Below are 25,661 nucleotides of genomic sequence, written 5' to 3' on the forward strand. Positions count from 1 at the left end.
AGAGAGAGACTTTGACTTTTGGTCTTGCTTTATTGAAACATTCTTAATTCATTTAAAACTCACCCCCACTCCTAAAATAAATAAAAAAAAAATAAATAAAAATACACAAAAACCCTCTCCCAACCGTATATCCAAAACATCTTCCCCAGCAATACAGACAGCCCCCAACACACCATATCTCCTCAAACATCTCCCACACATTTGATCATTTATAGAACTCAAAGCTCAGCCCTAAGGCGCGCAGAGACCATCCCATGAAACAGTAGTAAAGGGTCTGTTATCCCCCACCTTTGACCCTGTTCCTCCTTGTTAGCCAAATAGCTAACTTTGCCTGAGCAAACAGAAAATTCAACAAAACACATTTTTCTTTCTCCTTACTCGAATACCTGTATCCCATTATAAAACATCCCAACAAAACCACCCCCAACCTGTCACACAGACATTCCAACAGAGACATTAATGGCATTAACCTGGTACACAGAAAACACATGAATTACAGTTTCTTTCATTTGACAGAAAGGACACCCCTGCCCAATTCCGGATCAACCCGTGCCAACCAGCTGTTAGTGGCCAGGGCTCCATGAAGAACCCTCCACTGGAGGTCCTGACCTCTTTGGTACTGGGGGTTTGTAGGCGCCCTCCATCTAAAACCCACCATACTCTCCGCCCCCACATACCCCCTGCCACTGATGCCTTCACTCCTGTTAGGCTTCTAATGCTCCTCACCTTGGCAGAGGTTGTAGAGGGCTTTACCTCCCACCCCCTCAAACTCCCCAGGCTCGGAGTGTTAAAATCTAACAAGTCCTCCAGACCCCCTTGCCAGTCTCCAGTCTCTGCCGTCACCTGCAGTGCCGGGAACATTGGTGGCCCCTCTCCCTTTGGCCTCTCAAACACCCCCTTACCGGCTCAGACAGTGCCTCCTGGACCTCCTCCAGGAATCTCTCCAGCAGCCTAAGAGCGTTATTCCTGTTTTGTTGCGCCAAGACCTCCGGGGTTTTCCACCCCTCCTCTCCCAGCAGTCTCAGGTCACCCAGCCTTTGTAAACCCCCTGCCATCAGTTGCCTCTGCAGGGTGGCCGACTGAACCGATCTCAAAGGGATGGCTGGGTTGTGGAAGATGGGCTCCTCCCACACCCACTGCCCAGGCTCCAAACCCCCTTCTCGTGTGGGCCTTAGCAGCTGCCAGGCCCTCAGCACCGCAGAGTAAAACTCTGAGAGACCTGCTGTACTCAGCCTCTCCAGCTTCATGAGGAACAGCTGCCGGTCCAACCTAATCCGCCAGCTCTCCTCAGCAGCGCATGCTGGTTCCTCCAGCCAACATCAGTGTGGTACAGCAGTCTCTGCACCGCCTTTAGTCTGAAAGCAGCCATCCTGCTCTCCAGTTCCACCAGGCCCTGTCCTCCTTCGTGGACGGTCATGTACAAAACTGCTGCCTTCAGCCAGTGATGTCCCGACCAAAAAAAGTCCACCAGCTTGCGTTGCAGGTCTGCAAGCAGACCGGCGGGGGTTGAGGACAGCCAGTTTATGCCACAAGGAAGATGCCACCAGGTTGTTGATTATCAGCACCCTCCCTCTATATGACACTTGGGACAGGAGCCACCTCCACCTGGCCAGTCTTGACACCACTGCCTGTGTCAGCCCCTCCCAGTTCTTGCTGACCCACCTCTCCGAGCCCAGGTACACCCCCAACACTTTAAGCCCTTCACAACCCCACTGCAAACCCCTGGAAGCAGAGGAGGAGCCCTATCCCCCATGCCCCATAACAGAGCTTTGCTCTTTCCCCAGTTACCTAGCTGATGAAGCTCCCTCATACACCTTCAGACTGGTCTCTAGTTCCTGCATATCTTGCCCATCCCTGACCATCACAGAAACATCATCTGCATATGCTGAGACTGCAATTCCTGTCACCACATCCATGCCTGTCCAGCACACTCCCCGCAGTCTCCTGCGTAGCAGTCCTAAAAAAGGCTCAATGGCTAGTGTGTACAGCTGCCCAGATAGAGGGCATCCTTGTCTAATGCAGACTGGCCTACTGAGCCCCCCTCCCACCTTAACCATACATGACGCCCCAGCATACAACAGCTTCACACAGGTCACAAAACTCTTCCCAAACCCAAACACAGACATCGCATTAAACAGATACTCATGATCCACTCTATCAAAAGCCTTCTCTTGATCTAAAGAGACCAGTCCAAAGTTCACATTAGAACCTCTCGACAAGTCCAACATGTCCTAATCAAGAACAAGTTGTCCGTGATTGAGCGTCCCGGTACACAATATGTCTGGTCCTTGTGTATTATAGAGTCCAGATGGGACTTCAGTCTGTTAGAGGGACCTTGGCAAAAATCTTGTAGTCCGCACAGAGTAACGCCACAGGCCTCCAGTTCTTAAGTTCACACAAGTCCCCTTTTTGGGCAGGAGAGTCAGAGCCGCCCGACGGCAGCTCATCGGCAACTACGCATTCTCGCAACACGCAAAAGAAATCCTGTCCAATTGTTCCCAGAATTTTTTGTAAAATTCCACTGGAAGTCCATCAACCCCGGGTGCACGACCGGGGGGACATCTGGGTTACTGCCTCTGCCAGTTCATGTGACAACAGAGGAATGTCCATTTCATCCCTCTGTGCCCGAGAGAGCTTAGGGAGTCCTGCGACAAGACCTGAGGATCACACATTTCTGCCCTATACAATTCAGTATAAAACTCCACAGTCCGCTCCCGCATCTCCCCCACCACAGAGGTCACCCGCCCATCAGACAGCCGTAGACAATGCATACCCTTGGCTTCACTGCTCTGTCTTTCCAAACCAAAGAAGAAGGAGCTGGGAGCATCCATCTCCTTGAGCATGGAGAACCTAGCTCTTACAAGTGCTCCCTTTGCTTTAACCTGGAAAAAACTGCCCAGGTCCCACCGTAATTCAGCTAAGTTAGCCTGGAGGCCTACATTGCCTTGCCCCACCATCTCTACCTCCATCTCACTAATACACCGCTCTAGTTCCCCCAACACTCTCCTAGCCTCTGAGGATGAGAGAGCTGTGTACTGTTGACAGAAAAGCCGAATTTGCACTTTCCCCACATCCCACCACTGACTCAGAGACTCATACTCCTCTCTTCGCTGCCCCCATCTTTCCCAAAAAGTCTGGAAACCTGAGCAAAAAGTGGCATCTTGTAAGAGCTTTACATTGAACTTCCAATAAGATGCCTGCCGGGGCCCTGGTGAAATAGACAGCCGAGCCATGGTTATGTGGTGATCCGAAACCCCACTGGGAGAATGGTAGCACCCAGAAGCCTATTGCTCTGATTCCTGGACATGTAAAAACGATCAAGTCGAGCTGCACTCACCCTAGCCCCAAAAACCTTCACCCACGTATACTGTCTTGTGTTTGGATGTTTAGTTCTCCAAACATCCACTAGGTCAAACTGATTAAAGATGTCCCTTAACACTCCCACTGACACTGAATGAGGCTCTTCCCCATTTCTGTCTTTTGTAAAATCCATTGTACAGTTCCAGTCACCTCCGATCACCAGCGTCTCCTCAGGCGCTACTTGTGAGAGTTCCTGTCTAAGACTCCCAAATAGAACCCCTCTTTCTCTCCCTGTGTTAGGCGCATACACATTTATAAAGACAAAACACATGTTGTTAATTTCTGCTTTAACAACAAGCAACCTACCCTACACACCTCCTTTGAGGAGCAAATTTTTACAGCCAGACCCGGTGCAAAAAGGACTGCCACCCCTGCACTAAGATGTGTCCCATGGCTCAACACACTTGCCCCTTTCCACCAGAGCCCCCAATCAACTTCATTCACCACATCACTATGCGTCTCCTGCAGAAACAACACCTGTACTTGTTTATGTTTTACATATTCACTCAACACACTCCTCTTTCCCGCATCTCTGGCGCCATTTATATTGAGCGAGCCTACCCGAAGAGTCTCCATAAGAAGTGGGAGAAAAGCCAGCAGAGAAATAGACCAATAGCAAAGCTCAAAAAGCCCCAGTGTCAGTAAGAAATTAAACATTTAAACAGTGTCTGAAGGTAAACCTTTACGCACTGTTGTGACCCACTTCCTCAACCTAAACCGTTTCTTGGGTGAGAGGACACCATGCCCCTCATTTCTCATAGCATGTTGTACTGATCTTACAAACTTTCTAGGATCAGGAAAAAAGCCTCAAGATTAACTTTTTCCCCTTAGTCTCATTCAGGAACCTTGTCAGTTCTCTCAACGTGTACTTAGACCCCTCTGTTTGACTGGCTGTCAGCTCCGGGCCAATTGAAGAGGAGTCTGAAAAAAATACCTCCTCATCCTCTTCCTCAGACTCACTTTCCTCCTCTTCTCTATCTCCCACCCTGACCACCTGCCCTTTCTCTCTGGTTAGGGCCTCACCCACAGCAACAGGCAACATTTCCATGGTGCCTTTGTCCACACCCTTTTCTTTTTCCTCTTGACACCCTCCTCCTCCTCCCCTAATCCCTTACACTTCCCCACTATAACTCTTCTCATCCACTAGAATAACCTGACAACACCCTCCATAGCATGACTAGGGCCAGCCTCAGCTATCATCTGCACCACCCTCCATAGCATGACTATGACTCCAGGGGCCAGCCTCAGCTATACCACCCTCCATAGCATGTCTAGGCCCAGCCTCAGCTACCCCACCATCTCTAGCCTGACTAGACCCAGCCTCTGCTTCTCCACCATCTCTAGCCTGACTAGACCCAGCCTCATCTACACCACCATCTCTAGACTGACTAGGCCCAGCCTCTGCTGTCTGCATCTCCTTACCCCTGCATTTTCACCTCGATTTCCCCCCTTGCGCTCGTACCCTCCCCTTGTCTATGGCCTTTATGTGGGCACGCAAAGCTCTTGTGCCCCAAATCCCCCATTCAAAACACCGTAGACTATCTGTGCTGGCAAAACCTGCATAGAGCCCTTCCCCATGCCTCACTTTAAAATGCACATTTAGCTGTTGCTCATTATTGTTCAGAAACATAAACACTTGCCTCCTGAATGAAACAACGTCTTAACGGCATCTGCCTGAAAACCTGCTGACAGTACACGGAAACCGCTAGCAAACTTACCAAAACGACTCAGCTCTTTCCTAATTTGATCATCCGTAATAAACGGAGGCAAATTTGCCACTACAACTCTTGTTGAAGGGGTAGAGAGAGGTGAAATTGACACCAACACATCCCTTACAAATATTCCGCTAGCAATTAGCCTACCGACCAAATTAGCCCTTTTCATGAACACAACCACAGCCTTGTTCATTCTAGAAGCAGAATGTATAAACTCAGCTCCTACCTGTTCACCGACCGCGAGCAGAACCTCCTCCACCTTAACTCCGTTCTCAGGAACACACCTGAAACCATGCTGTATCGACAGCGTCTCCTGCGCACTAGGCTGAGAAGCCATTGCGCACACTATACCTCAACCCCCGGAACGTTACTCTGTCCTCTTCCACCCTAACTTTGGATACCGCTAAAAACAAATATTGCATTAACCCTCCACCATAGAAAATAACATGTAAAGAAAAGAATAGAATCAAGAAAGTTAGTTAGGATAGAGTTTTCCCACTCAAACTCCAAAACACCCAGCATGCAGAGAGAGAGAGAGAGAGAGAGAGAGAGAGAGAGAGAGAGAGAGAGAGAGAGAGAGAGAGAGAGAGAGAGAGAGAGAGAGAGAGAGAGAGAGAGAGAGAGAGAGAGAGAGAGAGAGAGAGAGAGAGAGAGAGAGAGAGAGAGAGAGAGAGAGAGAGAGAGAGAGAGAGAGAGAATACTTTATTTGTATTTATTATATATTTTTGTCTTCACTAGTCAGGCGCAGAGAGCAGAAGATTCGAGGGAAAAAGTCTTTAATGTCCAAAAAACAGGAAAACGTACAATGGGTGACGCCGAACACAGGCGTAAAACACAAGCCAAGTATCACTGGTATAAACCGGACAGCGAAAACCCAACAATCATCAATCACCTCTTACATACACAGCAACAAGCCCGCACAAACACCAGCAGGCTAATCAAACTTAAATAACACCAACCCCAAAACCCCAACAAGGAACAGGTGAAAACAATTAGACAAAACCAAACGAAAAGGGATAAAAGGATCGGTGGCAGCTCGTAGACCGGCGACGACGATCGCCGAGCGCCAGCCGAATGGGAAGGGGATATTCGTGACATATAATTCTTACTCCATACACCCAAAGTATATTTTGAATGTTTAGCAGGACAGGAAAATGGTCAAATGTATATACTTATCAAGAGAACATCCCTGGTCATCCCTACTGTCTCTGTTCTGGAGGACTCACTAAACAGAGAACATCCCTGGTCGTCCCTACTGTCTCTGATCTGGAGGACTCACTAAACAGAGAACATCCCTGGTCATCCCTACTGTCTCTGATCTGGAGGACTCACTAAACAGAGAACATCCCTGGTCATCCCTACTGTCTCTGATCTGGAGGACTCACTAAACAGAGAACATCCCTGGTCATCCCTACTGTCTCTGATCTGGAGGACTCACTAAACAGAGAACATCCCTGGTCATCCCTACTGTCTCTGATCTGGAGGACTCACTAAACAGAGAACATCCCTGGTCATCCCTACTGTCTCTGATCTGGAGGACTCACTAAACAGAGAACATCCCTGGTCATCCCTACTGCCTCTGATCTGGGGGACTCACTAAACAGAGAACATCCCTGGTCATCCCTACTGCCTCTGATCTGGAGGACTCACTAAACAGAGAACATCCCTGGTCAACTGGCTCTGATCTGGAGGACTCACTAAACAGAGAACATCCCTGGTCATCCCTACTGTCTCTGATCTGGAGGACTCACTAAACAGAGAACATCCCTGGTCGTCCCTACTGTATCTGATCTGGAGGACTCACTAAACAGAGAACATCCCTGGTCGTCCCTACTGGCTCTGATCTGGAGGACTCTCTAAACAGAGAACATCCCTGGTCATCCCTACTGTCTCTGATCTGGAGGACTCACTAAACAGAGAACATCCCTGGTCATCCCTACTGCCTCTGATCTGGTGGACTCACTAAAAAGAGAACATCCCTGGTCATCCCTACTGCCTCTGATCTGGAGGACTCACTAAACAGAGAACATCCCTGGTCATCCCTACTGTCTCTGATCTGGAGGACTCACTAAACAGAGAACATCCCTGGTCGTCCCTACTGGCTCTGATCTGGAGGACTCTCTAAACAGAGAACATCCCTGGTCATCCCTACTGTCTCTGATCTGGAGGACTCACTAAACAGAGAACATCCTGGTCGTCCCTACTGCCTCTGATCTGGAGGACTCACTAAACAGAGAACATCCCTGGTCATCCCTACTGCCTCTGATCTGGAGGACTCACTAAACAGAGAACATCCTGGTCGTCCCTACTGTCTCTGATCTGGAGGACTCACTAAACAGAGAACATCCCTGGTCATCCCTACTGTCTCTGATCTGGAGGACTCACTAAACAGAGAACATCCCTGGTCATCCCTACTGTCTCTGATCTGGAGGACTCACTAAACAGAGAACATCCCTGGTCGTCCCTACTGTCTCTGATCTGGAGGACTCACTAAACAGAGAACATCCCTGGTCATCCCTACTGTCTCTGATCTGGAGGACTCACTAAACAGAGAACATCCCTGGTCATCCCTACTGCCTCTGATCTGGAGGACTCACTAAACAGAGAACATCCCTGGTCATCCCTACTGTCTCTGATCTGGAGGACTCACTAAACAGAGAACATCCCTGGTCATCCCTACTGTCTCTGATCTGGAGGACTCACTAAACAGAGAACATCCCTGGTCATCCCTACTGCCTCTGATCTGGAGGACTCACTAAACAGAGAACATCCCTGGTCATCCCTACTGTCTCTGATCTGGAGGACTCACTAAACAGAGAACATCCCTGGTCATCCCTACTGTCTCTGATCTGGAGGACTCACTAAACAGAGAACATCCCTGGTCATCCCTACTGTCTCTGATCTGGAGGACTCACTAAACAGAGAACATCCCTGGTCATCCCTACTGGCTCTGATCTGGAGGACTCACTAAACAGAGAACATCCCTGGTCATCCCTACTGTCTCTGATCTGGAGGACTCACTAAACAGAGAACATCCCTGGTCATCCCTACTGCCTCTGATCTGGAGGACTCACTAAACAGAGAACATCCCTGGTCATCCCTACTGCCTCTGATCTGGAGGACTCACTAAACAGAGAACATCCCTGGTCATCCCTACTGTCTCTGATCTGGAGGACTCACTAAACAGAGAACATCCCTGGTCATCCCTACTGTCTCTGATCTGGAGGACTCACTAAACAGAGAACATCCCTGGTCATCCCTACTGCCTCTGATCTGGAGGACTCACTAAACAGAGAACATCCCTGGTCATCCCTACTGTCTCTGATCTGGAGGACTCACTAAACAGAGAACATCCCTGGTCATCCCTACTGGCTCTGATCTGGTGGACTCACTAAACAGAGAACATCCCTGGTCATCCCTACTGTCTCTGATCTGGAGGACTCACTAAACAGAGAACATCCCTGGTCATCCCTACTGCCTCTGATCTGGTGGACTCACTAAACAGAGAACATCCCTGGCCATCCCTACTGCCTCTGATCTGGAGGACTCACTAAACAGAGAACATCCCTGGTCATCCCTACTGTCTCTGATCTGGAGGACTCACTAAACAGAGAACATCCCTGGTCGTCCCTACTGGCTCTGATCTGGAGGACTCTCTAAACAGAGAACATCCCTGGTCATCCCTACTGTCTCTGATCTGGAGGACTCACTAAACAGAGAACATCCCTGGTCGTCCCTACTGCCTCTGATCTGGAGGACTCACTAAACAGAGAACATCCCTGGTCATCCCTACTGCCTCTGATCTGGAGGACTCACTAAACAGAGAACATCTCTGGTCGTCCCTACTGTCTCTGTTCTGGAGGACTCACTAAACAGAGAACATCCCTGGTCGTCCCTACTGTCTCTGATCTGGAGGACTCTCTAAACAGAGAACATCCCTGGTCATCCCTACTGTCTCTGATCTGGAGGACTCACTAAACAGAGAACATCCCTGGTCGTCCCTACTGTCTCTGATCTGGAGGACTCACTAAACAGAGAACATCCCTGATCATCCCTACTGTCTCTGATCTGGAGGACTCACTAAACAGAGAACATCCCTGGTCATCCCTACTGCCTCTGATCTGGAGGACTCACTAAACAGAGAACATCCCTGGTCATCCCTACTGTCTCTGATCTGGAGGACTCACTAAACAGAGAACATCCCTGGTCATCCCTACTGTCTCTGATCTGGAGGACTCACTAAACAGAGAACATCCCTGGTCATCCCTACTGCCTCTGATCTGGTGGACTCACTAAACAGAGAACATCCCTGGTCATCCCTACTGTCTCTGATCTGGAGGACTCACTAAACAGAGAACATCCCTGGTCGTCCCTACTGCCTCTGATCTGGAGGACTCACTAAACAGAGAACATCTCTGGTCATCCCTACTGTCTCTGATCTGGAGGACTCACTAAACAGAGAACATCCCTGGTCGTCCCTACTGCCTCTGATCTGGAGGACTCACTAAACAGAGAACATCTCTGGTCATCCCTACTGTCTCTGATCTGGAGGACTCACTAAACAGAGAACATCCCTGGTCGTCCCTACTGCCTCTGATCTGGAGGACTCACTAAACAGAGAACATCTCTGGTCATCCCTACTGCCTCTGATCTGGAGGACTCACTAAACAGAGAACATCTCTGGTCATCCCTACTGTCTCTGATCTGGAGGACTCACTAAACAGAGAACATCCCTGGTCATCCCTACTGTCTCTGATCTGGAGGACTCACTAAACAGAGAACATCCCTGGTCATCCCTACTGCCTCTGATCTGGAGGACTCACTAAACAGAGAACATCCCTGGTCATCCCTACTGTCTCTGATCTGGAGGACTCACTAAACAGAGAACATCCCTGGTCGTCCCTACTGGCTCTGATCTGGTGGACTCACTAAACAGAGAACATCCCTGGTCATCCCTACTGTCTCTGATCTGGAGGACTCACTAAACAGAGAACATCCTGGTCGTCCCTACTGCCTCTGATCTGGAGGACTCACTAAACAGATCCCTGGTCATCCCTACTGTCTCTGACCTGGAGGACTCACTAAACAGAGAACATCCCTACTGTCTCTGATCTGGAGGACTCACTAAACAGAGAACATCCCTGGTCATCCCTACTGCCTCTGATCTGGAGGACTCACTAAACAGAGAACATCCCTGGTCATCCCTACTGTCTCTGATCTGGAGGACTCACTAAACAGAGAACATCCCTGGTCGTCCCTACTGCCTCTGATCTGGAGGACTCACTAAACAGAGAACATCCCTGGTCATCCCTACTGCCTCTGATCTGGAGGACTCACTAAACAGAGAACATCCCTGGTCGTCCCTACTGTCTCTGATCTGGAGGACTCACTAAACAGAGAACATCCCTGGTCATCCCTACTGCCTCTGATCTGGAGGACTCACTAAACAGAGAACATCCCTGGTCGTCCCTACTGTCTCTGATCTGGAGGACTCACTAAACAGAGAACATCCCTGATCATCCCTACTGTCTCTGATCTGGAGGACTCACTAAACAGAGAACATCCCTGGTCATCCCTACTGTCTCTGATCTGGAGGACTCACTAAACAGAGAACATCCCTGGTCGTCCCTACTGCCTCTGATCTGGAGGACTCACTAAACAGAGAACATCCCTGGTCGTCCCTACTGTCTCTGATCTGGAGGACTCACTAAACAGAGAACATCCCTGGTCATCCCTACTGGCTCTGATCTGGAGGACTCACTAAAGAGAGAACATCCCTGGTCGTCCCTACTGCCTCTGATCTGGAGGACTCACTAAACAGAGAACATCCCTGGTCATCCCTACTGGCTCTGATCTGGAGGACTCACTAAAGAGAGAACATCCCTGGTCGTCCCTACTGCCTCTGATCTGGAGGACTCACTAAACAGAGAACATCCCTGGTGGTCCCTACTGCCTCTGATCTGGAGGACTCACTAAACAGAGAACATCCCTGGTCGTCCCTACTGTCTCTGATCTGGAGGACTCACTAAACAGAGAACATCCCTGGTCATCCCTACTGGCTCTGATCTGGAGGACTCACTAAAGAGAGAACATCCCTGGTCGTCCCTACTGCCTCTGATCTGGAGGACTCACTAAACAGAGAACATCCCTGGCCATCCCCTACTGCCTCTGATCTGGAGGACTCACTAAACAGAGAACATCCCTGGTAATCCCTACTGCCTCTGATCTGGAGGACTCACTAAACAGAGAACATCCCTGGTCGTCCCTACTGTCTCTGATCTGGAGGACTCACTAAACAGAGAACATCCCTGGTCATCCCTACTGCCTCTGATCTGGAGGACTCACTAAACAGAGAACATCCCTGGTCGTCCCTACTGTCTCTGATCTGGAGGACTCACTAAACAGAGAACATCCCTGATCATCCCTACTGTCTCTGATCTGGAGGACTCACTAAACAGAGAACATCCCTGGTCATCCCTACTGTCTCTGATCTGGAGGACTCACTAAACAGAGAACATCCCTGGTGGTCCCTACTGCCTCTGATCTGGAGGACTCACTAAACAGAGAACATCCCTGGTCGTCCCTACTGTCTCTGATCTGGAGGACTCACTAAACAGAGAACATCCCTGGTCATCCCTACTGGCTCTGATCTGGAGGACTCACTAAAGAGAGAACATCCCTGGTCGTCCCTACTGCCTCTGATCTGGAGGACTCACTAAACAGAGAACATCCCTGGTCATCCCTACTGGCTCTGATCTGGAGGACTCACTAAACAGAGAACATCCCTGGTCATCCCTACTGCCTCTGATCTGGAGGACTCACTAAACAGAGAACATCCCTGGTCATCCCTACTGCCTCTGATCTGGAGGACTCACTAAACAGAGAACATCCCTGGTCGTCCCTACTGCCTCTGATCTGGAGGACTCACTAAACAGAGAACATCCCTGGTCATCCCTACTGTCTCTGATCTGGAGGACTCACTAAACAGAGAACATCCCTGGTCATCCCTACTGCCTCTGATCTGGAGGACTCACTAAACAGAGAACATCCCTGGTCATCCCTACTGTCTCTGATCTGGAGGACTCACTAAACAGAGAACATCCCTGGTCATCCCTACTGTCTCTGATCTGGAGGACTCACTAAACAGAGAACATCCCTGGTCATCCCTACTGTCTCTGATCTGGAGGACTCACTAAACAGAGAACATCCCTGGTCATCCCTACTGCCTCTGATCTGGAGGACTCACTAAACAGAGAACATCCCTGGTCATCCCTAAATTATGTCTGAGTCTGGAGTGTCTTGGCTATCTGTAATGATGTCTGAGTGGAGTGTCCCATGGCTATCTGTAATGATATCTGAGTGTTGGAGTGTTCCCTGGCTATCTGTAAATGATGTCTGAGTGTTGGAGTGTGCCCCTGGCTATCTGTAATGATGTCTGAGTGTGGAGTGTTCCCTCACTGTAAATGTCTGAGAGAACTGTAATGATCCCTGGTCATCCCTAGCTGTCTGTAATGATGTCTGAGTCTGGAGGACTGGCATCTAAACAGAGAAAATCCCTGGTCATCCCTATAATGATGTCTGAGTGTTGATCTGTAATGAAGTCTGAGTGTTGGAGTGTTTCCCAGGGCAGAGCTATGATACACAGGCCATGGTTCTGATGAGACCAGGGCAGAGCTATGATAGGTGTTGGTCACAACATGAGAAATCCCACAAATCGTTCTTCTAACGAAAACGTCTAGCGTCTCAAACAGTTTGGCAAACTCTTCCCTCTTGAAAAGGAAGACAAAATAAATGGTCTGTTTTGCTCTTCAACCCAAACAAGTGTCACATGACTCGTCTAAAGGCATCCAAAGTGAAGTGGAAAGTATAGACAGTAGGGTTCTGATTGGGATCAGAGTACTATAAAGGGGACTGGGGGTCATAGTATGAAGGGGACTAATATAAAGGGGACTGTCAGGTCAGCAGAGGGGACTAATATAAAGGGGACTGTCAGAGTATAAAGGGACTGGGGTCAAGGTATAAAGGGGACTGGGGTCAGAGTAGTATGGGGACTGGGGTCAGAGTAGTATAAAGGGACTGGGGTCAGAGTAGTATAAAGGGACTGGGGTCAGAGTAGTATAAAGGGGACTGGGGGTCAGAGGGGGACTGGGGGTCAGAGTAGTATAAAGGGGACTGGGGTCAGAGTAGTATAAAGGGGACTGGGGGTCAGAGTAGTATAAAAGGGACTGGGGGTCAGAGTAGTATGAATGGGACTGGGGTCAGAGTAGTATGAAGGGGACTGGGGTCAGAGTAGTATAAAGGGGACTGGGAGCAGAGGGGACTGGGATCAGAGTAGTATGAAGGGGACTGGGGTCAGAGTAGTATAAAGGGGACTGGGGGTCAGAGTAGTATGAAGGGGACTGGGGTCAGAGTAGTATAAAGGGGACTGGGGTCAGAGTAGTATAAAGGGGACTGGGGGTCACTGGGGTCAGAGTAGTATAAAGGGGACTGGGGTCAGAGTAGTATAAAAGGGGACTGGGGTCAGAGTAGTATAAAGGGGACTGGGGTCAGAGTAGTAAAGTATGAAGACTGGGGTCAGAGTGGGGTCAGAGTATATAAAGGGGACTGGGGTCAGGGTATAAAAGACTGGGGTCAGAGTAGTATAAAGGGGACTGGGGTCATAGTATGAAGGGGACTGGGGTCAGGTAAGGGACTGGGGTCAGAGTAGTATAAAGGGGACTGGGGTCAGAGTAGTATATAGAGTAGTATAAAGGGACTGGGAGCAGAGGGGACTGGGGGTCAGAGTAGTATAAAGGGGACTGGGGTCAGAGTAGTATGAAGGGGACTGGGGTCAGAGTAGTATGAAGGGGACTGGGGGTCAGAGTAGTATAAAGGGGACTGGGGTCAGAGTAGTATAAAGGGGACTGGGGTCAGAGTAGTATAAAGGAAGGGGGGACTGGGGGGTCAGAGTAGTATAAAGGGACTGGGGTCAGAGGGGGGACTGGGGTCAGAGTAGTATAAAGGGGACTGGGGGTCAGAGTAGTATAAAGGGGACTGGGGTCAGAGTAGTATAAAGGGGACTGGGGTCAGAGTAGTATAAGGGGACTGGGGTCAGAAGTAGTATAAAGGGACTGGGGTCAGACTGGGGTCAGTCAGAGTAGTATGAAGGGACTGGGGTCAGAGTAGTATAGTAAAGGGGACTGGGGTCAGAGTAGTATAAAGGGGACTGGGGGTAGTATAAGACTGGGGTCAGAGTATGAAGGGGACTGGGGTCAGAGTAGTATGAAGGGGACTGGGGTCAGAGTAGTATAAAGGGGACTGGGGTCAGAGTAGTATGAAGGGGACTGGGGTCAGAGTAGTATAAAGGGGACTGGGGTCAGAGTAGTATAAAGGGGACTGGGGTCAGAGTAGTATAAGGGGACTGGGGTCAGAGTAGTATAAAGGGGACTGGGGTCAGAGTAGTATAAAGGGGACTGGGGTCAGAGTAGTATAAAGGGGACTGGGGTCAGAGTAGTATAAAGGGGACTGGGGTCAGGGGACTGTAGTATAAAGGGGACTGGGGTCACTGGGGTCAGAGTAGTATAAAACTGGGGACTGGGGTCAGAGTAGTATGAAAGGGGACTGGGGTCAGGGGGGACTGGGGTCAAGGGGGACTGGGGTCAGACTAGTAGTATAGTATAAAGGGGACTGGGGTCAGAGTAGTATGAAGGGGACTGGGGTCAGAGTAGTATAAAGGGGACTGGGGTCAGAGTAGTATAAAGGGGACTGGGGTCAGAGTAGTATAAAGGGGACTGGGGTCAGAGTAGTATAAAGGGGACTGGGGTCAGAGTAGTATAAAGGGGACTGGGGTCAGAGTAGTATAAAGGGGACTGGGGTCAGAGTAGTATGAAGGGGACTGGGGTCAGAGTAGTATAAAGGGGACTGGGGTCAGAGTAGTAGGAAGGGGACTGGGGTCAGAGTAGTATAAAGGGGACTGGGGTCAGAGTAGTAGGAAGGGGACTGGGGTCAGAGTAGTAGGAAGGGGACTGGGGTCAGAGTAGTAGGAAGGGGACTGGGGTCAGAGTAGTATGAAGGGGACTGGGGTCAGAGTAGTAGGAAGGGGACTGGGGTCAGAGTAGTATGAAGGGGACTGGGGTCAGAGTAGTAGGAAGGGGACTGGGGTCAGAGTAGTATGAAGGGGACTGGGGTCAGAGAGTAGTAGGAAGGGGACTGGGGTCAGTAGTATGAAGGGACTGGGGTCAGAGTAGTAGGAAGGGGACTGGGGTCAGAGTAGTAGGAAGGGGACTGGGGTCAGAGTAGTAGGAAGGGGACTGGGGTCAGAGTAGTAGGAAGGGGACTGGGGTCAGAGTAGTAGGAAGGGGACTGGGGTCAGAGTAGTAGGAAGGGGACTGGGGTCAGAGTAGTATGAAGGGGACTGGGGTCAGAGAAGTATAAAGGGGACTGGGGGTCAGAGTAGTATAAAGGGGACTGGGGGTCAGAGTAGTATAAAGGGGACTGGGGGTCAGAATAGTATAAAGGGGACTGGGGTCAGAAGGTATAAAGGGGACTGGGGTCAGAGTAGTATAAAGGGGACTGGGGTCAGAGTAGTAGGAAGGGGACTGGGGTCAGAGTAGTAGGAAGGGGACTGGGGTCAGAGTAGTATAAAGGGGACTGGGGTCAGAGTAGTAGGAAGGGGACTGGGGTCAGAGTAGTATAAAGGGGACTGGGGTCAGAGTAGTATAAAGGGGACTGGGGGTCAGAGTAGTAGGAAGGGGACTGGGGTCAGAGTAGTAGGAAGGGGACTGGGGTCAGAGTAGTAGGAAGGGGACTGGGGTCAGAGTAGTATGAAGGGGACTGGGGTCAGAGTAGTATGAAGGGGACTGGGGTCAGAGTAGTATAAAGGGCAATGGGGTCAGAGTAGTAGGAAGGGGACTGGGGTCAGAGTGGTAGGAAGGGGACTGGGGTCAGAGTAGGAGGAATAATCACTTTTCTCTCTGTATTTTCTAACTTGATTAAGAATGTATGAGATCCTCACCGGTATTGTGCCTTTTTCTCCAGCCTCGCCTCGGGAACCCACGGTGACGTGTCGATCCAACACCTACCCTAAAGGTTTCTACTGTAGCTGGCACCTTCAGCACCCCACCTCCATACCCACAGAGTTCGACGTCACCGTCCTGTAAGAATCAAAACCTTGTCTCTGAATATCTGTGTCTCTCTTTCTGTCTCTCTCTCTCTCTCTCCGTCTCTCTTTCTGTCTCTCTCTCTCTCTCTGTGTCTCTCCATCTCTCTATCTCTCTCTGTGTCTCTCCATCTCTCTCTCTCTCTCTCTCTCTTTGTCTCTCCGTCTCTCTGTCTGTCTCTCTCTCGCTCTCTCTCTTTGTCTCTCCGTCTCTCCGTCTCTCTCTCTCCGTCTCTCCGTCTCTCTCTCTCTGTCTCTCCGTCTCTCTGTCTGTCTCTCTCTCTCTCTGTCTCTCTGTCTCTCTCTCTCTCTGTCTCTCTGTCTCTCTCTCTCTCTCTCTGTCTGTCTGTCTCTCTCTCTCTGTGTCTCTCTGTCTCTCTCTCTTTGTCTCTCTCTCTCTGTCTGTCTGTCTCTCTCTCTTTGTCTCTCTGTCTGTCTGTCTCTCTCTTTGTCTCTCCGTCTCTCTTCTCTCTCTCTCTCTCTCTCTCTCTCTCTCTCTCTCTCTCTCTCTCTCTTTGTCTCTCTGTCTGTCTCTCTCTGTGTCTCTCCCTCTCTCTGTCTCTCTCTCTCTCTCTCTCTCTTTGTCTCTCCGTCTCTCTGTCTGTCTCTCTCTGTGTCTCTCCCTCTCTCTGTCTCTCTCTCTCTGTGTCTCTCCATCTCTCTGTCTGTCTCTCTCTCTCTGTGTCTCTCCATCTCTCTGTCTGTCTCTCTCTGTGTCTCTCCCTCTCTCTGTCTGTCTCTCTCTGTGTCTCTCCCTCTCTCTGTCTCTCTCTCTCTTTGTCTCTCCATCTCTCTGTCTGTCTCTCCATCTCTCTTTCTATCTCTCTCTCTGTGTCTCCGTCTCTGTCTGTCTCTCTCTTTGTCTCTCTCTGTGTCTCTGTGTCTCTCTCTCTCTCTTTGTCTCTCTCTCTCTCTCTCTTGGTCTCTCCGTCTCTCTGTCTCTCTCTCTGTCTCTTTCTCTCTCTTTGTCTCTCCGTCTCTCTGTCTGTCTCTCTCTTTGTCTCTCCGTCTCTCTTTCTCTCTCTCTCTTTTGTCTGTCTGTCTCTCTCTCTGTGTCTCTCTGTCTCTCTCTCTCTCTCTCTTGTCTCTCCGTCTCTCTGTCTGTCTCTCCATCTCTCTTTCTATCTCTCTCTCTCTGTCTCTCCGTCTGTCTGTCTCTCTCTCTCTGTGTCTCCCCGTCTCTCTGTCTGTCTGTCTCTCTCTCTCTGTGCCTCTCCGTCTCTCTGTCTGTCTCTCTCTCTCTGTGCCTCTCCGTCTCTCTGTCTGTCTCTCTCTGTGCCTCTCCGTCTCTCTGTCTGTCTCTCTCTGTGTCTCTCCGTCTCTCTGTCTGTCTCTCTCTGTGTCTCTCCGTCTCTCTGTCTCTCTCTCTCTGTGTCTCTCCGTCTCTCTTTGTCTCTCTCTGTGCCTCTCCGTCTCTCTGTCTTTCTGTCTGTCTCTCTGTCTGTCTGTCTCTCTCTCTCTCTGTGTCTCTCCGTCTCTCTGTCTTTCTGTCTGTCTCTCTCTGTCTCTCTTTGTCTCTCTCTCAATTAAATTTAATTGTCTAATTGTCTTTTTGTCATTCAATTCAATTCAATTCAATTCAAAGGGCTTTATTGGCATGGGAAACGTGTTAACATTGCCAAAGCAAGTGAGGTAGATAATATATAAAGTGAAATTAACAATAAAAATTAACAGTAAACATTACACATACAGAAGTTCCAAAACAATAAAGACAAATGTCATATATATATATATATACAGTGTTGTAACGATGCACAAATGGTTAAGGGGACATTTATTGTATTTACAATGGTGTTTGTTCTTCACTGGTTGCCCTTTTCTCGTGGCAACAGGTCACAAATCTTGCTGCTGTGATGTCACACTGTGGTATTTCACCCAGTAGATTTGGGAGTTTATCAAAATTGGGTTTGTTTTCGAATTTTTTGTGGATCTGTGTAATCTGAGGGAAATATGTCTCTCTAATATGGTCATACATTGGATCTCTCTGTCTCTCTGTCTCTGTCTGTCTGTCACACTCTGTCTGTCTGTCACACTGTCTGTCTGTCTGTCTCTCTCTCTCTGTCTGTCTCTCTCTCTCTCTGTCTCTCTCTCTCTCTCTGTCTCTCTGTCTCTGTCTCTATATCTCTCTCTGTCTCTATCTCTCTCTCTGTTCTGTCTGAGTTTGGGGCTACACTTCAACATGCCTCAGACAACTCACTGACACCCTCTCTCAGCAGGTGGTCTCCTAGCAACCTCATTGATGTTGTGCAGACAATATTTCACATTAGAATAATCATTTAGAAAACAACTAGGTCCTCTGAACGCTGTTGTTGTCTGAAAGGATATCTCTCCATGAGCCTCATTAATCACCACTACCACCCACTATATTGGCCAATCCACACTGAGCCTCATTAATCACCACTACCACCCACTATAATGGCCAATCCACACTGTGAGCCTCATTAATCACCACTACCACCCACTATAATGGCCAATCCACACTGTGAGCCTCATTACCCACCACTACCACCCACTATAATGGCGAATCCACACTGTGAGCCTCATTAATCACCACTACCACCCACTATATTGGCCAATCCACACTGAGCCTCATTAATCACCACTACCACCCACTATAATGGCCAATCCACACTGTGAGCCTCATTACCCACCACTACCAATCCCACTATATTGGCCAATCCACACTGTGAGCCTCATTAATCACCACTACAACCCACTATATTGGCCAATCCACACTGTGAGCCTCATTAATCACCACTACCACCCACTATATTGGCCAATCCACACTGAGCCTCATTAATCACCACTACAACCCTGAGCCTCATTAATCACCACTACAACCCTGAGCCTCATTAATCACCACTACAACCCTGAGCCTCATTAATCACCACTACCACCCACTATAATGGCCAATCCACACTGTGCCTCATTAATCACCACTACCACCCACTATATTGGCCAATCCACACTGAGCCTCATTAATCACTACTACCACCCACTATATTGGCCAATCCACACTGTGAGCCTCATTAATCACCACTACCACCCACTATATTGGCCAATCCACACTGGGAGCCTCATTACCCACCACTACCACCCACTATATTGGCCAATCCACACTGAGCCTCATTAATCACCACTACCACCCACTATATTGGCCAATCCACACTGAGCCTCATTAATCACTACTACCACCCACTATAATGGCCAATCCACACTGTGAGCCTCATTAATCACCACTACAACCCACTATAATTGCCAACCCACACTGTGAGCCTCATTAATCACCACTACAACCCACTGTAATGGCCAATCCACACTGTGAGCCTCATTAATCACCACTACAACCCACTATATTGGCCAATCCACACTGAGCCTCATTACCCACCACTACCACCCACTATATTGGCCAATCCACACTGAGCCTCATTAATCACCACTACCACCCACTATATTGGCCAATCCACACTGAGCCTCATTACCCACCACTACCACCCACTATATTGGCCAATCCACACTGTGAGCCTCATTAATCACCACTACAACCCACTGTAATGGCCAATCCACACTGTGAGCCTCATTACCCACCACTACCACCCACTATAATGGCCAATCCACACTGTGAGCCTCATTAATCACTACTACAACCCACTATAATGGCCAATCCACACTGTGAGCCTCATTAATCACCACTACAACCCACTATAATGGCCAACCCACACTGTGAGCCTCATTAATCACCACTACAACCCACTATAATGGCCAATCCACACTGTGAGCCTCATTAATCACCACTACCACCCACTATAATGGCCAATCCACACTGTGAGCCTCATTAATCACCACTACCACCCACTATAATTGCCAACCCACACTGTGAGCCTCATTAATCACCACTACAACCCACTATAATGGCCAATCCACACTGTGAGCCTCATTACCCACCACTACCACCCACTATAATGGCCAATCCACACTGTGAGCCTCATTAATCACCACTACAACCCACTATAATGGCCAATCCACACTGTGAGCCTCATTACCCACCACTACCACCCACTATATTGGCCAATCCACACTGTGAGCCTCATTAATCACCACTACCACCCACTATATTGGCCAATCCACACTGAGCCTCATTAATCACCACTACCACCCACTATAATGGCCAATCCACACTGTGAGCCTCATTAATCACCACTACCACCCACTATATTGGCCAATCCACACTGTGAGCCTCATTAATCACCACTACCACCCACTATAATGGCCAATCCACACTGTGAGCCTCATTAATCACCACTATATTGGCCAATCCACACTACCACCCACTATATTTGGCCAATCCACACTGAGCCTCATTAATCACCACTACCACCCACTATATTGGCCAATCCACACTGTGAGCCTCATTAATCACCACTACCACCCACTATATTGGCCAATCCACACTGTGAGCCTCATTAATCACCACTACCACCCACTATATTGGCCAATCCACACTGTGAGCCTCATTAATCACCACTACCACCCACTATATTGGCCAATCCACACTGTGAGCCTCATTAATCACCACTACCACCCACTATATTGGCCAATCCACACTGAGCCTCATTAATCACCACTACCACCCACTATATTGGCCAATCCACACTGTGAGCCTCATTACCCACCACTACCACCCACTATAATGGCCAATCCACACTGTGAGCCTCATTAATCACCACTACCACCCACTATATTGGCCAATCCACACTGTGAGCCTCATTACCCACCACTACCACCCACTATATTGGCCAATCCACACTGTGAGCCTCATTAATCACCACTACCACCCACTATATTGGCCAATCCACACTGTGAGCCTCATTAATCACCACTACAACCCACTATAATTGCCAATCCACACTGTGAGCCTCATTACCCACCACTACCACCCACTATATTGGCCAATCCACACTGTGAGCCTCATTACCCACCACTACCACCCACTATATTGGCCAATCCACACTGTGAGCCTCATTACCCACCACTACCACCCACTATATTGGCCAATCCACACTGTGAGCCTCATTACCCACCACTACCACCCACTATATTGGCCAATCCACACTGTGAGCCTCATTAATCACCACTACCACCCACTATATTGGCCAATCCACACTGTGAGCCTCATTACCCACCACTACCACCCACTATATTGGCCAATCCACACTGTGAGCCTCATTAATCACCACTACCACCCACTATATTGGCCAATCCACACTGTGAGCCTCATTACCCACCACTACCACCCACTATATTGGCCAATCCACACTGTGAGCCTCATTAATCACCACTACAACCCACTATAATGGCCAATCCACACTGTGAGCCTCATTACCCACCACTACCACCCACTATATTGGCCAATCCACACTGTGAGCCTCATTAACCACCACTACCACCCACTATATTGGCCAATCCACACTGTGAGCCTCATTACCCACCACTACCACCCACTATATTGGCCAATCCACACTGTGAGCCTCATTAATCACCACTACAACCCACTATAATTGCCAATCCACACTGTGAGCCTCATTACCCACCACTACCACCCACTATAATGGCCAATCCACACTGTGAGCCTCATTAATCACCACTACCACCCACTATATTGGCCAATCCACACTGTGAGCCTCATTACCCACCACTACCACCCACTATATTGGCCAATCCACACTGTGAGCCTCATTAATCACCACTACAACCCACTATAATTGCCAATCCACACTGTGAGCCTCATTAATCACCACTACAACCCACTATAATTGCCAACCCACACTGTGAGCCTCATTACCCACCACTACCACCCACTATAATTGCCAACCCACACTGTGAGCCTCATTAATCACCACTACCACCCACTATAATTGCCAACCCACACTGTGAGCCTCATTACCCACCACTACCACCCACTATAATTGCCAATCCACACTGTGAGCCTCATTAACCACCACTACCACCCACTATAATTGCCAACCCACACTGTGAGCCTCATTAATCACCACTACAACCCACTATAATTGCCAATCCACACTGTGAGCCTCATTACCCACCACTACCACCCACTATATTGGCCAATCCACACTGTGAGCCTCATTACCCACCACTACCACCCACTTTAATGGTCAACCCACACTACAACATACACTCTGAGCCTCATTACCCACCACTACCACCCACTTTAATGGTCAACCCACATTACAACATACACTCTGAGCCTCATTAACCACCACTACCACCCACTTTAATAGTCAACCCACACTACCTCTATAGCAGTCAATTCTGAAATGTTCATCCCTAACTGCAACATTTTCAGACAAGATAGAACGGCCAAAGGGGCGGTGTTGCAATCACTGCAGAGATAACCTGCAGAGTTCTGTCCTACTATCCAGGTCTGTACCCAAACTATTTGAACTTCTACTTTTATAAATCCACCTCTCTAAAAACAAGTCTCTCACCGATGCCGCCTGCTATAGACCCCTCTGCCCCCAGCTGTGTTCAGGACCCCATATGTGAACTGTTTGCCCCATCTATCTTCAGAGCTCGTGCTGCTAGGCGACCTAAACTGGAACATGCTTAACACCCCAGCCATCCTACAATCTAAACTTGATGTCCTCAATCTCACACAAATTATCAATGAACCTACCAGGTACCTCCCCAAAGCCATAAACACGGGCACCCTCATAGATATCATCCTAACCAACTTGCCCTCTAAATACACCTCTGCTGTCTTCAACCAAGATCTCAGCGATCACTGCCTCATTGCCTGCATCCATAATGGGTCAGCGGTCAAACGACCTCCACTCATCACTGTCAAACGCTCCCTGAAACACTTCAGCAAGCAGGCCTTTCTAATCGACCTGGCCGGGGTATCCTGGAAGGATATTGATCTCATCCCATCAGTAGAGGATGCCTGGTTATTCTTTAAAAGTGCCTTCCTCACCATCTTAAATAAACATGCCCCATTCAAGAAATTTAGAACCAGGAACAGATATAGCCCTTGGTTCTCTCCAGACCCGACTGCCCTTAACCAACACAAAAACATCCTATGGCGTTCTGCATTAGCATCGAACAGCCCCCGTGATATGCAACTTTTCAGGGAAGCTAGAAACCGATATACACAGGCTGTTAGAAAAGCCAAGGCTAACTTTTTCAAGCAGAAATTTGCTTCCTGCAACACAAACTCAAAACAGTTCCGAGACACTATAAAGTCCATGGAGAATAAGAACACCTCCTCCCAGCTGCCCACTGCACTGAGGCTAGGAAACACGGTCACCACTGATAAATCCACTATAATTGAGAATTTCAATAAGCATTTTTCTACAGCTGGTCATGCTTTCCACCTGGCTACGCCAACCCCGGTCAACTGCACTGGACCCCCCCAACAGCAACTTGCCCAAACCTCCCCAATTTCTCCTTCACCCAAATCCAGATAATTGATGTTCTGAAAGAGCTGCAAAATTTGGATCCCTACAATCAGTCGGACAATCTGGACCCTCTCTTTCTAAAATGATCTGCCGAAATTCTTGCAACCCTTATTACTAGCCTGGTCAACCTCTCTTTCGTGTTGTCTGAGATTCCCAAAGATTGGAAAGCAGCTGTGATCATCCCCCTCTTCGAAGGGGTGACACTCTAGAACCAAACTGCTTCAGACCTATATGCATCATACCATATATATCATATAGAGTCTCTGATCCACCTCAACGCAGACGACACCATTCTGTATACTTCTGGCCCTTCTTTAGACACTGTGTTAACAACCCTCCAGGCGAGCTTCAATGCCATACAACTCTCCTTCCGTGGCCTCCAATTGCTCTTAAATACAAGTAAAACTAAATGCATGCTCTTCAACCGATCGCTGCCTGCATCTGCCCGCCAGTCCAACATCACTGCTCTGGACGGCTCTGACTTAGAATATGTGGACAACTACAAATACCTGGGTGTCTGGTTAGACTGTAAACTCTCCTTCCAGACTCACATCAAACATCAAACATCTCCAATCCAAAGTTAAATCTAGAATTGGCTTCCTATTTCGCAACAAAACATCCTTCACTCATGCTGTCAAACATACCCACGTAAAACTGACCATCCTACCAATCCTCGACTTTGGCGATGTCATTTACAAAATAGCCTTCAATGCCCTACTCAAGAAATTGGATGCATTCTATCAAAGTGCAATCCGTTTTGTCACCAAAGCCCCATATACTACCCACCATTGCGACCTGTACGCTCTCGTTGGCTGGCCCTCGCTTCATACTCGTCGCCAAACCCACTGGCTCCAGGTCATCTACAAGACTCTGCTAGGTAAAGTCCCCCCTTATCTCAGCTCGCTGGTCACCATAGCATCTCCCACCTGTAGCACACGCTCCAGCAGGTATATCTCTCTAGTCACCCCCAAAACCAATTCTTTCTTTGGCCGCCTCTCCTTCCAGTTCTCTGCTGCCAATGACTGGAACGAACTACAAAAATCTCTGAAACTGGAGACACTTATCTCCCTCACTAGCTTTAAGCACCAACTGTCAGAGCAGCTCACAGATTACTGCACCTGTACATAGCCCACCTATAATTTAGCCCAAACAACTACCTCTTTCCCTACTGTATTTATTTATTTATTTTGCTCCTTTGCACCCCATTCTTTCTATCTCTACTTTGCACATTCTTCCACTGCAAATCAACCATTCCAGTGTTTCACTTGCTATATTGTATTTACTTTGCCACCATGGCCTTTTTTTGCCTTTACCTCCCTTATCTCACCTCACTTGCTCACATTGTATATAGACTTCTTTTCTGCTGTGTTATTGACTGTACGTTTGTTTATTCCATGTGTAACTCTGTGTTTTCTGTTCACACTGCTTTGCTTTATCTTGGCCAGGTCGCAATTGTAAATGAGAACCTGTTCTCAACTAGCCTACCTGGTTAAATAAAGGTGAAATAAAAAAAAAATAAAAAAAATAACAACCCACACTACAACCCACGCTCTGAGCCTCATAATTAACGACCACTACCACCCACTATAATGACACAACCTCTGTCTCCTATAGAGATCTGAGAAAGCCCTTCAGCACCCTGGTTCAGTGGCCCTTAGATACTGACAACACCAAAATCACCATGGCTGAATTTTGTTTTGGAAAACAGTTGCAGTGTGAAGGAAGTTTTCAAGACTTCAACTCCTTCTGTAATATAAGACATCTCCTTCACTAACATAATAAGACAACATCTCCTTCTCTAACATAATAAGACAACATCTCCTTCTCTAACATAATAAGACAACATCTCCTTCTCTAACATAATAAGACAACATCTCCTTCTCTAACATAATAAGACAACATCTCATTCACTAACATAATAAGACACCATCTCCTTCTCTAACATAATAAGACACCATCTCCTTCTCTAACATA

The 25,661-nt window shown here is 48.5% G+C and overlaps 1 protein-coding gene across 1 annotated transcript in view; it reads left to right on the plus strand.

Annotated features, from left to right (window-relative positions):
• LOC118377883 (ciliary neurotrophic factor receptor subunit alpha-like) overlaps positions 1-25,661 on the plus strand; it is a 255,118-nt gene that overhangs the window by 106,182 nt on the left and 123,275 nt on the right. The window contains exon 3 of the mRNA XM_052526010.1: positions 16,092-16,209. Within this exon, the coding sequence (XP_052381970.1) occupies positions 16,092-16,209 (118 nt within the window). The remainder of the gene's footprint in view (positions 1-16,091; positions 16,210-25,661) is intronic.

This window comes from Oncorhynchus keta, chromosome 9 (assembly GCF_023373465.1).
Source record: "Oncorhynchus keta strain PuntledgeMale-10-30-2019 chromosome 9, Oket_V2, whole genome shotgun sequence".
Lineage (NCBI taxonomy): Eukaryota > Metazoa > Chordata > Actinopteri > Salmoniformes > Salmonidae > Oncorhynchus > Oncorhynchus keta.